The sequence below is a fragment of the Esox lucius genome, chromosome 3, assembly GCF_011004845.1.
Source record: "Esox lucius isolate fEsoLuc1 chromosome 3, fEsoLuc1.pri, whole genome shotgun sequence".
Taxonomy (NCBI): Eukaryota; Metazoa; Chordata; class Actinopteri; order Esociformes; family Esocidae; genus Esox; species Esox lucius.
Window position 1 is genome coordinate 34,943,104 of NC_047571.1, and position 16,008 is coordinate 34,959,111.

General features: G+C 41.9%; 1 protein-coding gene across 3 annotated transcripts; it reads right to left on the reverse strand.

Annotated features, from left to right (window-relative positions):
• Nucleotides 1–1,557: 1,557 nt before the first annotated feature.
• LOC109615554 lies at nt 1,558–12,787 on the reverse strand. Of its 3 annotated transcripts, none has more exons than XM_020045051.2 (4): nt 12,706–12,787; nt 3,358–3,642; nt 2,663–2,719; nt 1,558–1,990 (listed from the first exon to the last, which is right to left on the reverse strand). In XM_020045051.2, exons 1-4 carry the CDS (start codon nt 12,752–12,754, stop codon nt 1,887–1,889), a joined length of 495 nt encoding a protein of 164 aa, XP_019900610.2. In that variant the 5' UTR covers nt 12,755–12,787; the 3' UTR covers nt 1,558–1,886. The 3 variants fall into 3 exon arrangements, with proteins under 3 accessions (XP_019900610.2, XP_019900613.2, XP_019900616.1); XM_020045054.2 differs by having other exon boundaries at nt 3,358–3,633; nt 12,706–12,779; XM_020045057.3 differs by lacking the exon at nt 12,706–12,787 and adding an exon at nt 3,839–4,008 and having other exon boundaries at nt 3,358–3,633.
• Nucleotides 12,788–16,008: the final 3,221 nt, after the last annotated feature.

The window sequence follows — 16,008 nt, forward strand, 5'->3', positions numbered from 1 at the left end:
TGGATTAGGAGCTTTTAAAGAGGCTGGAAAATGATGTCTCCACACAGATTGTAAGTGACATGAGAGAACTGACAACAGGCTGTAATGTGTTTTATAACATCTCCAGACAGTGGCCATATCAGACCTTTTTAGGTTTCAGTAGTTACACTAACTGATAACACTTGACATGTAGAAATACCAGCAGAAGGCAAGTGTTGAGCAAGCTAGTAATCAGATCGTGTGTGTGTGGCACTGTGCTGATGCAACCTACTGTAAGCACTCCCTCTGTTTCCCTCATCCACCTCCCTCCCTCCCTCCCTAGAGACTGATCACCTCGTGGTCACATCCCGCTGAGCTGTAGGGAACAGAAGGGTTCGTCTCCAGTGTATTTACACCAATGATGTCATACGTACACGCTAAATGATATCCATGATTTACACAAGTGATGAGGTGGCGCGGGTACATAACCGCTAACTGCCGGGTGGACTGCGTGATGAGATGTTGAGGAGCACGTTGGGCTGAACATTACCAGAATCTGTCCGAGGGTTGTCCGGGCAATCTGAGAAGCTGCCTTCGGGCCACAGGTACTGCTGTGGCACGCGTTTGATTCAGACCCAATCCTCTTTCAGCAAAAACCTTTCGGTCAAAAAAATTGTAGAGAAGATTAGAATAACGCACATTCCTAGAGTCCTCTTGAATAAGTGTAATGTGACTGGGTCTCTAATAGCTATATATCTTACTGTAGGCTAATCAAGGTAACCTTATTGGCGTATGCAGGATTTGGTCTAAATGAGCGCACTACACTTGTGTGCAGGTTTCCATCTAGTCTCCTTGCTACTCAGTGGGCATGGCGAAATTGTATTCCACAAAACGGTTCCTTACTACGTGGTGCCTTCTGGTGTTTAGAATATGGTACTGCAAATGTTATGACACGGTTCAGAATCAAAGCATCTCAATCGTTTCTGTAGTCCAGACCTTCAAGGAGTGAAGTCTTACAGCTTTGAACTGACAGAAATGCATAGAAGTACAGAGTGATTTAAAGCCAAACCATGTGTAATGCAAAACGGTTTATTTGCTAAAGAAAACACGCAAAAACTAGCGTCTGACCGCAAAACTAGTGTCTTACTACATAACACTTCGTCAGTCAACGTCGTATCGTATCAGGCGCCTTGAGGTGGAGCCAGACAGTCCTCCGGATCCGCAGACGCAGCCAAACGTCGACACGGATACGCACGGAGACCAGCGTTGCCAGATGAGGCAGGTTGCTAGATATTGGGTTATTTTAGCCGGACCGGGTAAGAATAGCGAATGTGACTAACTGACAGACCCTTGTTAAGTATCGTAGTGGTTAGAGAAGCGGACTTGTAAACTATAAGTCCCGAGGTCGTATCTCCTTGCAGGCGAAGCGAAGTACGCATTGTGAATTATTCCGTATTGACCAAAACTTCACTGGCTGAAACTGTATATGGTTATATTGCGACTGTTTCGGGCATGGAATAGTTCATCTTCAGTCTCGCTAGCAATTGCTCAAATCTTATGATTATTCCTAGGAAGTTAGTAGATACTAGTAAGCCTATTACTGGCTAATAAGCTGTTAAAACGACTAGTGGCAAAAGAAATACAGTTCATAGACGCTATAGTGGTGGTAAACGTAATAAGGAAACGGCAAAACAAGACACTGAGTGCAGATAGTTTATTGCAGTTACTGAGAATTACATGTTCATTAAGTAATGAGTTAATACATCTTATCATGTAATACTTAGTTGCAAAGTTGGGCCATTTGGCAGACACATTTAACACACACACCCCGACAATTAACTTGAAGGGAATTTACAACATGAGATGGCATATGTGCCTGATCTTGAAGCAAAGCTGACTAGCAGTCTGGTTTAAGAGCTGGATGGTGCTCAGTCAGTCAGGCAGGACAGCACTATGCTTACTGTAGTCACCATGGTGATCAGAAGTCCAGCCTTCAACAACAGGTAACAGGCCACCCCCACAATCAAGATCTCTAAGAGAGACAGGGAGGAAGAAATGAATGTACTATGAATAAGAGGATAAATGACAAATGCACATTTAAAATGTTGAAGGGGGGGTAAGCGAGCAGATAAGTTCTATCAAATCAAATATTGATCAACTCTTGTACCCGTATAGTGAAGATAACCCAATAGTAATGGACAGTAACTAGGTTAAACCATGTGGATGATAACCCAATAATACAGGACAGTAACTAGGTTAAACCATGTGGATGATAACCCAATAATACAGGACAGTAACTAGGTTAAACCATGTGGATGATAACCCAGTAATACTGGAGAGTAACTAGGTTAAACCATGTGGATGATAACCCAATAATACAGGACAGTAACTAGGTTAAACCATGTGGATGATAACCCAATAATACAGGACAGTAACTAGGTTAAACCATGTGGATGATAAACTAATGATCCTGAATGGTTAGTAGGTTGAACCATGTGGATGATAAACTAATGATCCTGAACGGTTAGTAGGTTGAACCATGAGGATGATAAACTAATGATCCTGAATGGTTAGTAGGTTGAACCATGTGGATGATAAACTAAGGATCCTGAACGGTTAGTAGGTTGAACCATGTGGATGATAAACTAATGATCCTGAACGGTTAGTAGGTTGAACCATGTGCCTTAACTGACTACATACATACCGGCCTTTGTCTTGATTGTGGGCACAGTAGCTGTGGATACGGCAGCAGTAGGAAGATCTGGAGGAAAGAATGTCATGTATTCTTAATTGGATTGAGGTGCAGTCTTTGACTGGGACACTCCAGGAAATTCTGATTTTTAAAACCAACTCCTTTTTGCTTTGAATGTTCCTTTGTTTTCATTATGTAATTTTTGTTAAGAATTGTACTAACCAACTGTGGGACTTCGCAGAGACAGGTGTATTTAACCTGAAATCACGCGAATAACCTCAACTGCACACAGGTGCACTCCATTCAACTCATGTGACTTCTAGAGACAGCTGGTTGTAACACAGCTCATTGAGGTGAAAACCTTGTTTCTTTTTTTAATTAATGGACATTTTATATATATTGATCAGTGACAAAAACTCCTGATTACATTTTGATTTTGAGTTGTAACACAATTCTGAGAGACACTGAATGTCATATGAGTGAGTCCTCACTGAACTCAGACAGAACAACTAATCTGTAGAATATTCACAAACTAATCAACTGAATGTTCATTTCGGAGGATGGACTGTTGAGATGTAACCAATCACACTGTAGCCAGAACTTTCTAATACTCCACAGTGTTTGGGTACTTCAGCAACACATGGAGTCGTATGAAGCTTCACATGTAATAAGTCAACATGTTAATCAGACAGAACGTGTTTCCTCACCTTCCACGACGATGACTCCCACCGTGCCAATGGCATCGGGCGGCTGTGTTTTACAGCTGTAGTTCCCGCTGTCCTTCACTCTGGCATCACTCACATGCAGACACAGGGAGATGTTTCCCTGAATGGACGAGGCACTCAGGAGGACATGGTCATCCTTCCACCACTGAACGGTGTGATATGACTTCAGGCAGCTGAACTTACAGGTCAGGTTGAAACTCTGGCCGGACAGGAGCCTCTGGTCGCCGAAGTCTGAGTCGATGGAGGTGTCGCTGCAACCTAAGACGGCTCACAGAAAACTCTTGTCTTGTTATAACCAGTGGTTATGCCGTGCACTTGTTATAAACACTCGTTCAGCCATGAACATGTTATAAACACTTGTAACTAGGTTTAAACAGATTTTTACTTCATCATCTGTCTTAGGAAAAAAAACTTCATTTCAGATTACAGAAGGGCCAACAATCATAGGCTGATTACAACCTACCTTCAACATGAACCAAGACAAAGACCATCCCCCAGGTCAGATACATCATTTGAATCTGGTCTACTGGTTAATAAATCCACCCGTCTGTCAGTTCACAGCTTGCTATGTCGACTACCCAGCCACAGGCTGAATGGAAGTTACAGTGTTTGACAACTCGCAGCCATGCAGGAAATGCAGTGCTGAGCTCTGAATGGTGTTTCAGTGAAAAAAAGGTAGATGGTTTGATAACACTGACCAACAGACATTACCTCCTACTGACAGGAAAACCTTTGCAAATGTGCAACAACAACTGGGGCTGGCGTGGAGCCCAGAGGTAGATGGGAAGACGTATGTTCAAATGTACAAATGCAGTCAATATACCACAGCTAAGAACAAAATGGAGTGTTTACATTTAACTTCTGACAGAATTTGGACAATGGCACATCTCTGGGGTTCTTGTCACTGCGTTTTAAATGATCCGATGACTACTGGGTTGACTAGTGAAAGCTGAATATGACTACGGGGTTGACTAGTGAATGCTGAATATGACTACTGGGTTGACTAGTGAAAGCTGAATATGACTACGGGGTTGACTAGTGAAAGCTGAATATGACTACGGGGTTGACTAGTGAAAGCTGAATATGACTACGGGGTTGACAAGTGAAAGCTGAATATGACTACTGGGTTGACTAGTGAAAGCTGAATATGACTACGGGGTTGACTAGTGAAAGCTGAATATGACTACTGGGTTGACTAGTGAAAGCTGAATATGACTACGGGTTTGACTAGTGAAAGCTGAATATGACTACGGGGTTGACTAGTGAAAGCTGAATATGACTACGGGGTTGACTAGTGAAAGCTGAATATGACTACTGGGTTGACTAGTGAAAGCTGAATATGACTACGGGGTTGACTAGTGAAAGCTGAATATGACTACTGGGTTGACTAGTGAAAGCTGAATATGACTACGGGGTTGACTAGTGAAAGCTGAATATGACTACGGGGTTGACTAGTGAAAGCTGAATATGACTACGAGGTTGACTAGTGAAAGCTGAATATGACTACGGGGTTGACTAGTGAAAGCTGAATATGACTACGGGGTTGACAAGTGAAAGCTGAATATGGCCAAGGTAAAGGCCTCCCCAGGGTAAACACTCCTCAAAGGATGTGCGACCAAGTACTAATCATTACTTATTTATTGTATGTAACTTTAATATGCCCAAATACTTCTGGCACCCTAAAATGTGGGAACTATGTAAAAAAACACACTGTGATTTCAAAATTATTAATACGATAAAAAAAACTGAAATTTAAGCGGCCACGTTCAATGACCCCATAGTAATTTATTATTTCAAAAAAGCTGGAATACAGAAGAAAACAAATAGGTCATTTCCAAATACTTTTAGAGATTAGTGTGCATACATTAGTGACAGTAGTCAGAGTAGTTAGCATGGTTCGATCTAGATTGAGCAAAGTAATTACAGGTGTATCCCACAGCAATCTTAATAGAACAAGGCCTTCCTCCATTTTAGTGATTAACAAAAAAGACTGTAATGCCTCGCATCTCAGAATTGGACTCCTTAATGTTAGCTCTCGTGGTTCAGAGGCAATTGCAGGTAATTAATTAATCACTGATCATAAGCTGGATATAACTGGCCTGTTGTGAAACCGGGCTAAAGCCTGATGCTTACTGTCCTAAATGAGGCTACATTGATCATATCCAGGGGTGTAAAAAGTACAAAGTAGAAATACTCGGCTGTGTTCACCAGTTTTGGGAAGTTCCTAAAGAAGGGTTAAATGACCATGTAAACAGAGTTCATAACTCATCAGTGTCCTTAATTGATAATTTACACTCTTCCTTTTTATTTAATTGATCACTAGTTAGTTTTGAACTCCCTTTACCTGGTTATTTAGATCTTAATTAGATACTTCCCAAAAGTGGTGAACACAGCCGAACCCAGTACTTTTACTTTGTACTTTTTACACCTCTGATCATATCCCTGTGAATCCCATAAAGGGGGAGGTGTTGCTAATATGTATAACAAAAATCAAGTTCTTATTTGTCATTACTCCATTTGTAATAATTGTTGCACCAACAGCCAGTACAAATTCCTAGTTTGATGTGGAACTTTCTTGGCAATGAAACTCTTTCTGAATCTGATTTACAGTGAAACACATGACAGGGTTTCTGTCTTTTAAGGTTTTAGTCATGAAAGCTATGCAGGCCACTCAATAATTGTTCAGAGCAACTGTTTACAGCCCCCCTGGGACGTATTCAGTGTTCCTCAATAAGTTCCCAGAATTCTTATCAAACCTTAAGGTCACAACAGAAAATATTCTAATTGGCCATTTCAATATTCACTTGGAAAAGTCCCATAATTGACTCAGTGGGTTACATCTTGGGATATACACCTTAGTCTTATTCCATGGAATACATATTGTGGATCTGATGTGGAAGTGTTTTCCCTCATAATCCAGGTGAATAAAAATAATCCAACATTTGTATTTGTGGCAGTTAACCAAAATGCAACACGCAACAAGTGATGAAAACCTGAACTTCTTTGATAAAAAGATCATCATCACTAGAAAACAAGTAACAGACTCCTTGTGAATTAAGTCCTCAAAAACTCAGTCCAGAGCTACCCTGACCTGGAACTAATGGGGACAATTGGACTTTTGAATTCCATATAGCTTGATATGTTCACTAAAATATAAATGAGCTCTAAACCCACCAGATGTTAACTAAACTACTTAAGGAGCTGGTGCTTGGTCTGCCTGTTTTGAACATTCTAAATATAAATGTGTATCTAACTCAATAAAAGAGGCAGAAATTGCTAACCTGCAAAGAATTACATGGACTTCCTCCTATATAGCTCTCTGAATTGGTCCAACCATACATATCTAAACATAGGCTAAGATGGAGGCCTCCTTATTGTAACTAGGAATTTCTAAACAAACAGCTGTAGGAAAATGTGGGTGGAGTTACTTCCTGCCTGGCTGGCCCTGTCCAGGATTCCTTCAGACAGGGCCAGAGTGTCTCTGGACCCCCCTGTCTCAACCTCTAGTTTTAGGCTGCTTTATTATTGTGCCGGGGGACTAGGGACAGCCTGTGTTTTCTTAAGTCCCAAATGTTTAAGTTGCATTAGTTTATGTGATCGGGACAAGGGTCAGTCTGAAAAGTGCTCAGGTATGGTTTTGAATCCATGGAATTCTCAGGTATGGTTTTGAATCCATGGAATTCTCAGGTATGGTTTTGAATCCATGGAATGCTCAGGTATGGTTTTGAATCCATGGAATGCTCAGGTATGGTTTTGAATCCATGGAATGCTCAGGTATGGTTTTGAATCCATGGAATTCTCAGGTATGGTTTTGAATCCATGGAATTCTCAGGTATGGTTTTGAATCCATGGAATTCTCAGGTATGGTTTTGAATCCATGGAATGCTCAGGTATGGTTTTGAATCCATGGAATTCTCAGGTATGGTTTTGAATCCATGGAATTCTCAGGTATGGTTTTGAATCCATGGAATGCTCAGGTATGGTTTTGAATCCATGGAATTCTCAGGTATGGTTTTGAATCCATGGAATTCTCAGGTATGGTTTTGAATCCATGGAATGCTCAGGTATGGTTTTGAATCCATGGAATGCTCAGGTATGGTTTTGAATCCATGGAATGCTCAGGTATGGTTTTGAATCCATGGAATGCTCAGGTATGGAATGCTAAGGTCACCCCTCAGAGCCAGGTTCCTCTCTATGTTTCTAAGTTTTGACCCTTTTAGGGAGTTTTTCCTAGCCACAGTGCATCGACTTTCTTGTTGCTGGCTCTTTGGGGTTTCAGGCTGGGTGTTTATAAAATCACTTTGTGACAACTGCTGATGTAAACAATTAATTCATAAAATAAATGTGATTGATTTGCCTTCTTAGCCTGGAATGGATACTATTTCTCTAAAAGTGTACAATGTGTAAAATCTGAGAGCCTGCTGTTTAATCCACAGGCTGCTTCAGTGGATGTTCCCCTGGGTTCAATTCTTGGGCCTGTCATATTTTATGTATAAATCAATAGCCGGTGACTCTCTTATCCACCTCTGCAGTGTTCTGTATACATCTGGCCCCACATGTGCTGATCACCCTTCAACACAGCTTCAGTAACACACCACACACCTCCCTTGGTCTTCAACTACTCCTTAACTCCAGTAGGCTAAAACTAAATACATACTCCTCAATCAGAAACTACCTACAGTGAGGGGGAAAAGTATTTGATCCTCTGCTGATTTTGTACGTTTGCCCACTGACAAAGATATGATCTGTCTATAATTTAAATGGTAGGTTTATTTGAACAGTGAGAGACAGAATATGAAATGAAAAATCCAGAAAAATGCATGTCAAAAATGAGAGGATCTTGTCAATGATCTCAAGGCAGCTGGGACCATAGTCACCAAGAAAACAATTGATAACACACTACGCCATGAAAGACTGAAATCCTGCAGCGCCCGCAAGGTGTTGTGGTCATATGAGACCAAAATCAAGCTCTTTGGTGTCAACACAACTCGCAGTGTTCGAAAGAGGAGGAATGCTGCCTATGACCTCAAGAACACCATCCCCACGTCAAACATGGAGGTGGAAACATTATGCTTTGGGGGTGTTTTTCTGCTAAGGGGACAGGACAACTTCACTGCATCAAAGGGACGATTGACGGGGCCATGTACCATCAAATATTGGGTGAGAACCTCTTTCCCTCAGCCAGGGCATTGAACATGGATGGGTATTTCAGCATGACAATGACCCAAAACACACGGCCAAGGGAGCAAAGGAGTAGCTCAAGAAGAAGCACATTAAGGTCCTGGAGTGGCCTAGCCAGTCTCCAGACCTTAATTCCATAGAAAATCTGTGGAGGGAGCTGAAGGTTCGAGTTGCCAAACATCAGCCTCAAAACCTTAATGACTTGGAGAAGATCTGCAAAGAGGAGTGGGACAAAATCCCTCCTGAGATGTGTGCAAACCTGGTGGCCAACTACAAGAAACATCTGACCTCTGTGATGCCCAACAAGGGTTTTGCCACCAAGTACTAAGTCATGTTTTGCAGAGGGGTCGAATACTTATTTCACACATTAAAATGCAAATCAATTTATAAAATATTTGACGTGTTTTTCTTGATTTTTTTGTTGTTATTTTGTCTCTCACTGTTTAAATAAACCTACCATTAAAATTATAGACTGATAATTTCTTTGTCAGTGGGCAAACGTACAATATCAGCAGGGGATGAAATACGTTTTCCCTCACTGTATACGAGCCCGCAAACATTCTCACCTCAGATGGTTAACAATAAGAATATGTTTATACCAATAAGTATTTATTATAAATCTTTCAAGTGTCTACCCAAGACTCATCTCTACAGCATGGTCTATGATTAAGTGTAGTCTGGCCCAGGGGCATGAAGGTGACCAGAAAGGCTTGATACTGTCCACCCTTGCTGTCTTGCCAGGTGGGCTCTCAGCGCCACTGGGATGCCCTCCCTCCAATGCCATTTGGGGGCAGAGTCTGTCTGTCTGTTGCACACATTGTGCAATTGGGCTGAACTATGCTGACAATACTCGTCCCTCATTCAGGGTGGTTGCAGTTGGTGGGTGTCCCTTTGGTTGATGCTTGGCAATGTGGGTGGATTGATTTGCGGCCAGTTGGGCCCTGTCCGGGGCCTCCCCCAGATAGGGCCACAGTGTCACTGGACCCCCCCGTCTCAGCCCCAAGATCTTATGCTGCTGTATTATTGTGCTGGGGGAGTAGGGTCAGTTCTCCTTCTCCACTATAAATCCTTTTATATCTAAGGAATGCATTTTCCACATTTTCCCTGTGTCCTCCCCTGTTTTAAACTTAAGAGGGAATGAGGTCTTGTCCCACACCTCCCCAGTACCAGGCTTAAAAGACTTGTTGCAGGCCCTGTCCAAAGTCCTCCTGTTTGTGTTGCAGATCAAGACGATACCTGACGATCTCAGCTGCCACTCTGCTGCCCCCCCCACCCCCCACCCCCGGGTTGTCCCTGTCCTTGTCCATCTGGTCATGCTTCCGATCTGGACTAGATTTAAATAGACTCTGGACTCAGCCCACATGCATTTATTAATTATTACAACCTCTCTAGGTTTCTTCCTAAATTTCAGCCTTTTCCTTGCTGCTGAAATTCAACACTGTTGTTTGCTCCTTGGGGTTTTTAAGGGCGGGTGTTTTGTAAAAGCACTTTGTGACAACTGCTGATGTAAAAAGGGCTTTATAAATACATTTGATTGATTTAATTTGATTGAAATCAGTTTCCAACGCATTTCACAGCCTATTTATTTTGTTTTATCTGTGGGTTACTGGTGAAATACCACAGCTTTCAGACAGTATGCCTTCAGGGTCCAAACCTGACAAGCGGGATACTAGTGAATCTAATAACAATTGGTTTGTTGGAGCCAGGCAGTAAAGACCAGTGTTTGATTTGATCTGGGGACCCCGTTGGCCCACTCACATCTTGACTTCCTCAATTCTCAGCTTCCCCCCTCCCTCTCGACGAAGTGTGGACAAACCACACATTTTCTCAGAGACTTTATGACAAGCAATTCTCTAAACAAACTTACGCAAGTTTATCAACTTAGCTGCAGTCATCTCTGCCTACGGGGTTGGTGATCAACAGCGCAGTAGTAGCCAAATGTTTCGTTGTCGGTTCATAGCCTGACTGGTGAGGCTTAGCTAGCTAAAGAGACAACAGCCAAACAGCAAAGGAGGAAAATGAAATTAAGAAAATTACATAAAAACAATGATTATGGAATTTCTGTGTTATAAAACATAACCGGGGTATGTACAAGTTTTCTCCCTTCATTTATGTTTTAATTTTTTTACCGAATATGTTGGTGAATAATGTGTTGAAAAGGAAATTTGCCTCGATCTCGACAATCCTGTAATGTTGAGGTAAACGTTACGGATTAAAAAGGAGTTGCCCAGGCAGTTCTCGCATTATTTATAGTAGCGACTTGGGAAACAAACAGATTCATTGGTAAGCCTAAACTTAAACATTGTCTTTACACTTATTCACCAACGTTACGTCAATTTGTCGTACAAAAGTTGCCTCGCTTAGGCCAGAGCGACAAATGAACCGCTTTTAGTTAGCAACGACCTAACATGCTATACTGTTAGCTAGCTAACTTCCTGTGATACCGTAGCTAGGCCAATTAGCAAGGAAGCTAATCCATTCGCTGTTTAGTTAATCACACTTCTATTATTACAAGCATTGCATTTTGATAACCAGACTGTTTACCCTGTGAAATAGGCGAAGTTAGCTAGTTGGTTAACAATACTGAACTTGACAGCTACGCTAACGTAACGCGGCGAATCTACTTGTCCTGACCAACGTTAGCTAGCTAGCTTGGGTAACTGGTGTCTAACTAGTTTAACTAGCTAGCTGCGACACAACTTGCGAGCTACCAAACCATGGTTAAATATGTTCGTTAGCTACAGTATCTTCCTGAATTGTCAACATACGACGACGTTGGGAAGGCAAGTAACTTGCTGTGACAGATGACCAAATTACTAGTTGTATAACTAATGTTTCAGGCCTTACCCAGATAGCTAGCTAATGCTGTAATCCCCGTGTATAGCCCATAGATGGTGTGTAAAAAAAAAAAAGTGAACCAATAAAACGCTTTGCAAATAGAATTATTATCGCCAGGTAATTATATTAAACCGTTAACTAGTCTTTAACAACATTGGTTTGTCAGTTACGTTAACCAGATACCATCGCACAAAATCATATTAATTAGGCTTGCTAGCTAGCCAACCAGCAGCAGTAGCTTACGTTACCTAGCTTGGGCCTACTTCATTGCTAACGTTTGCTAGCTATTACCAAATACTTTTATAGTATCCGTACGTTTTCCAGCTAGTGATAAATGGAAACCACTGAAATAAAAGCTGACCTAGCTAGTGTTAAGGTTATAAGGAGCTGTGTTTAAAACATAACGTTGCCATTGTTAACTGTCATAAAGTTTACAAAACACGACTAACTACTAAAGTATATGCTGTGTGCAGTAGATCCATACTAACCAGCTGTAAAAAAATAAATAAAAGCTGTAGCTAAAAAATACCCTGGAATTTACCTCCAACAGTGTGCCCTTGCCACTCCCATAACCCCCCCCCCCATACTATTTCTGTGTTTACCCCACTGCCAGTAGCATTTAGGTCTAATTACTGATCAGCTTTCAAACACAGACCTCCCGGATGTAAAATCTGCAGTTTTTTTTAAACCATACAATTGTTTCAGCTTTTAATCTCTACCCACACAGCCTCTCATTTATTATAGTATGAGACACAAATAGAAATCCAACTTAACACACTTAGAAATGTCAGCGTTGTTGGCTTGCTTATCATGTGATGTCTGGCTGACACGGTCTCACATGGTAATGAACTGAGGGGCATGTTTGTACACACTGGAAGGTGAGACCATTGTCTGGTTTGACAACCCTCAGACTGTGACAGTGTGAAACCAGCCATAAGACCCAGACAGCTGGATGTGACCCAGTTTGTGGCTTTGCTGCTTGCCGCAGAAAGTCACCTGCTAATGTATGAGGTTTTTAGTCAGGCTGGGTGTTGTGATGAATTGTTAAGGGTGATTTGTCATAATCAAGATTTTACATGAAACTCTAAAGTAGAGCCATGTAATCAGTCACGGCATGTGAAACTGGTTGGCTGAGAATAACACCTGTTACTAAGAAATATGCAATTTCCTGCTTGTGTTTCATTTCTGGGTTAAGCAACTCAGACTTAAAGTATTCTGTTTTCCCTGTTGTACCTGGTATTCTGTTTTCCCTGTTGTACCTGGTATTCTGTTTTGCCTGCTGTACCTTGTATTCTGTTTTCCCTGCTGTACCTGGTAGTTCCCTGATTGTGAAGCGGCTGATCAACGTCAGTGGTTTCATCACTCCAGTTCTGGGTCCGCCAGCCTCATTTGTTTGCCCTCTTGAGGTGTGCATATTAGTCCGAGGTCTGCTGGTGCCGTCTGGCCAAACCCACCGCCGAAGTCTACAGCAAAACCAGACGGAAGCACTTCTATGAGCAGCTAGTAATGATAGATCTGGGTTAATGGAAGCCATGTGGTCTGCTGATCTCTGTGTAACCTGATGCCCGCAGGAAGCCTGACCGCTACAGCCCTATAAGTCCCCAAACAATGCGCTCTATATGCACACCACCTATGGAGTTCCAGGGAGAGGGTGTTCCACATTTCCTTTCAGCCCAGATCAGTGTGACGTTATAAGGGATTTTTGCCATGTCATTTCTTGTTACTATCCACAGTTGTTATGCCAGTGGTGTAGAAAAATAGACATTTTGGTGCAATATTATTTGAGACGTTTGTGTGTACGGTATGTTGAGAATCATCTCATGTTATGTGAGGAATGGAGGTGCCTAAATATTGACTGGATAACCACGATATTGCCAGACTTGTTTTCGTCACGAGTTGACCTATGTTGTGTTCGTTTCCCAATGTGACTCAGGCAGCCTGAGATTTTTGGAAACACCACTGCTGGGGAACAATGCACATTTCTGCTTGTACTCTATGATGCATGAAAATGTGGATTGGGTGGAAACCTAACTATTCTAAAGGTTGCATAGTCTACAAGATTGTTTTGTACCTGGATTGTGTGTTCTCCACCCTGGTTGTGTAGCTGTCAAAAGCTTCTGTTATGTAGAAAAAGGCTTTTCTCCTGGAAGACGCAGAGATGGAGTCTAAAATTAGATGGAACTGTCTCAGTGACTCTTTAACTGGAGACAAAGCCCCTCCAGATTGCCGACCTGCATAGGTACCTAATAATATCTGGCCTGTGGAGATGGTCAGCCTGTCTAGAAACATGACTCCACTGTGGAGATTCTCTCCCGCGCGGAGGTGCGGGCATGGTGCTTTGTATTGCAAGTCATTCCAGGGCAGGCATCGCACCGGCCTTTGCTGTGAGTCTCAAGCCCTTGACGTCTGACTGCTTCATAGTCATGGCTACGATACACGGACTCTGGAGACGAGGGAGTGTGCTGGAAGGACACAGCAGGTCTCTGTTCTGGTCCGGCGCTCTGATGTCACGGAACTGCCTTGGACCGGGCAGCGTGCTGGGGCACTTGGCAGAGCTCTGGTGTTGCTGTACAAAACACCCACCCTCCCTCTGTGGGAAGACACGGGCTTGGGTTTAAGGCCCAGCCAAGAAGATACGCCACTCTGTTGGTTGAGCACTGAAAGGGACAGAAGTGTTTGAATGGTTAGCTGTGTCAGCTCTGAGACTAGGCTATGTTCCTGTGTGACCGCGTAATACACAGATATTCCTGGAGCTGACGACACTGACCAGACGTGAACTGAGCAGTGAATCCGAAACCCACAGCCCGGAGAACTAGAACTAAAAATACCTCAGCATTTTCATCTTTCCCTAAATGCCAATCCTGTCTTATACCGGTGGTTCTAAGCCCAGTTGTGCAAACAGTGAACGTTAGATTAACATTCTAGTCCAACAGTGAACGTTAGATTAACATTCTAGTCCAACAGTGAACGTTAGATTAACATTCTAGTCAAACAGTGAACGTTAGATTAACATTCTAGTCAATATCCATACAAATATGATCTTATAGTTGAGCATTGAGTACTTTTTGAGTTGTGGTATTTGGCCAATACTGCAGCATTAGGGCTTTTAAAACAGAGTATGTTATTGGCTGTATACCACAAACCCCAAGCTTCCAGCTAGTTTATATTGTCTCATACACCACAGCTTCCAGCTAGTTTATATTGTCTCATACACCACAGCTTCCAGCTAGTTTATATTGTCTCATACACCACAGCTTCCTGCTAGTTTATATTGTCTCATACACCACAGCTTCCTGCTAGTTTATATTGTCTCATACACCACAGCTTCCTGCTAGTTTATATTGTCTCATACACCACAGCTTCCAGCTAGTTTATATTGTCTCATACACCACAGCTTCCTGCTAGTTTATATTGTCTCATACACCACAGCTTCCAGCTAGTTTATATTGTCTCATACACCACAGCTTCCTGCTAGTTTATATTGTCTCATACACCACAGCTTCCTGCTAGTTTATATTGTCTCATACACCACAGCTTCCTGCTAGTTTATATTGTCTCATACACCACAGCTTCCAGCTAGTTTATATTGTCTCATACACCACAGCTTCCTGCTAGTTTATATTGTCTCATACACCACAGCTTCCAGCTAGTTTATATTGTCTCATACACCACAGCTTCCTGCTAGTTTATATTGTCTCATACACCACAGCTTCCTGCTAGTTTATATTGTCTCATACACCACAGCTTCCTGCTAGTTTATATTGTCTCATACACCACAGCTTCCTGCTAGTTTATATTGTCTCATAGACATCCAGGAACTAAACTACCCAGTTACTCATGACCTAGTCAGGCACCAGGGGATGTGGTATAACATATCAGAGTATGACCAATGTGGATTATTATTCTTAGGGCTTATACTGATGTTTTTAGATCAAAGGAATCGATATCTAATGATATTTTACAAAATGCAATTACAAAATATTACCAAAGAGTGAGAAAATGACTTTCCTCAAATTAAGTAGTATTTTACTTAAGAAATATAATTTAACAGTATTGCAAAGTAAATGCTTAGTAAATGTATTTTGTTTTCTAACATCACACTATGGATGCTAATGACACTAATTAGATTTTCTGTGATCAGAAAAGCATTTCTCAGCTGACAGGATGCGGCTCTAACAACTCAGACCAAACTCATTCCTAAACATTTCTAACCTCATGGGCGGAGCTTTCAGAACCATGTTCTAAACCAGCCAATTGGTTACTTTAACCATCTTTCAACAACTGGGGCGAATGTAATACAGTTAAGTGAGGTTGCGATTTTAACATCTCTGAAAAGATGAAACGACAATTCACGTTTAGTCAAGGGGACAGACTCAATCCATAGTGAGAACACACACACAGCTATCTGTCTATTCAACTATTGTTTTAGGCATTTTACAACACTTTATTTCCGAATTTCAACGATCATCTCATCTATGAACAGTACATTTATGTATTCAACTATATCTGATCCGGTCAGCCCACACCAGAAGGTACATCACAAATCAAATGGGTTCTTGTCTAAATGGTGAGTTATGTGAAAAACTGCTGGCTGGCTATTTAGCTTTGATATCC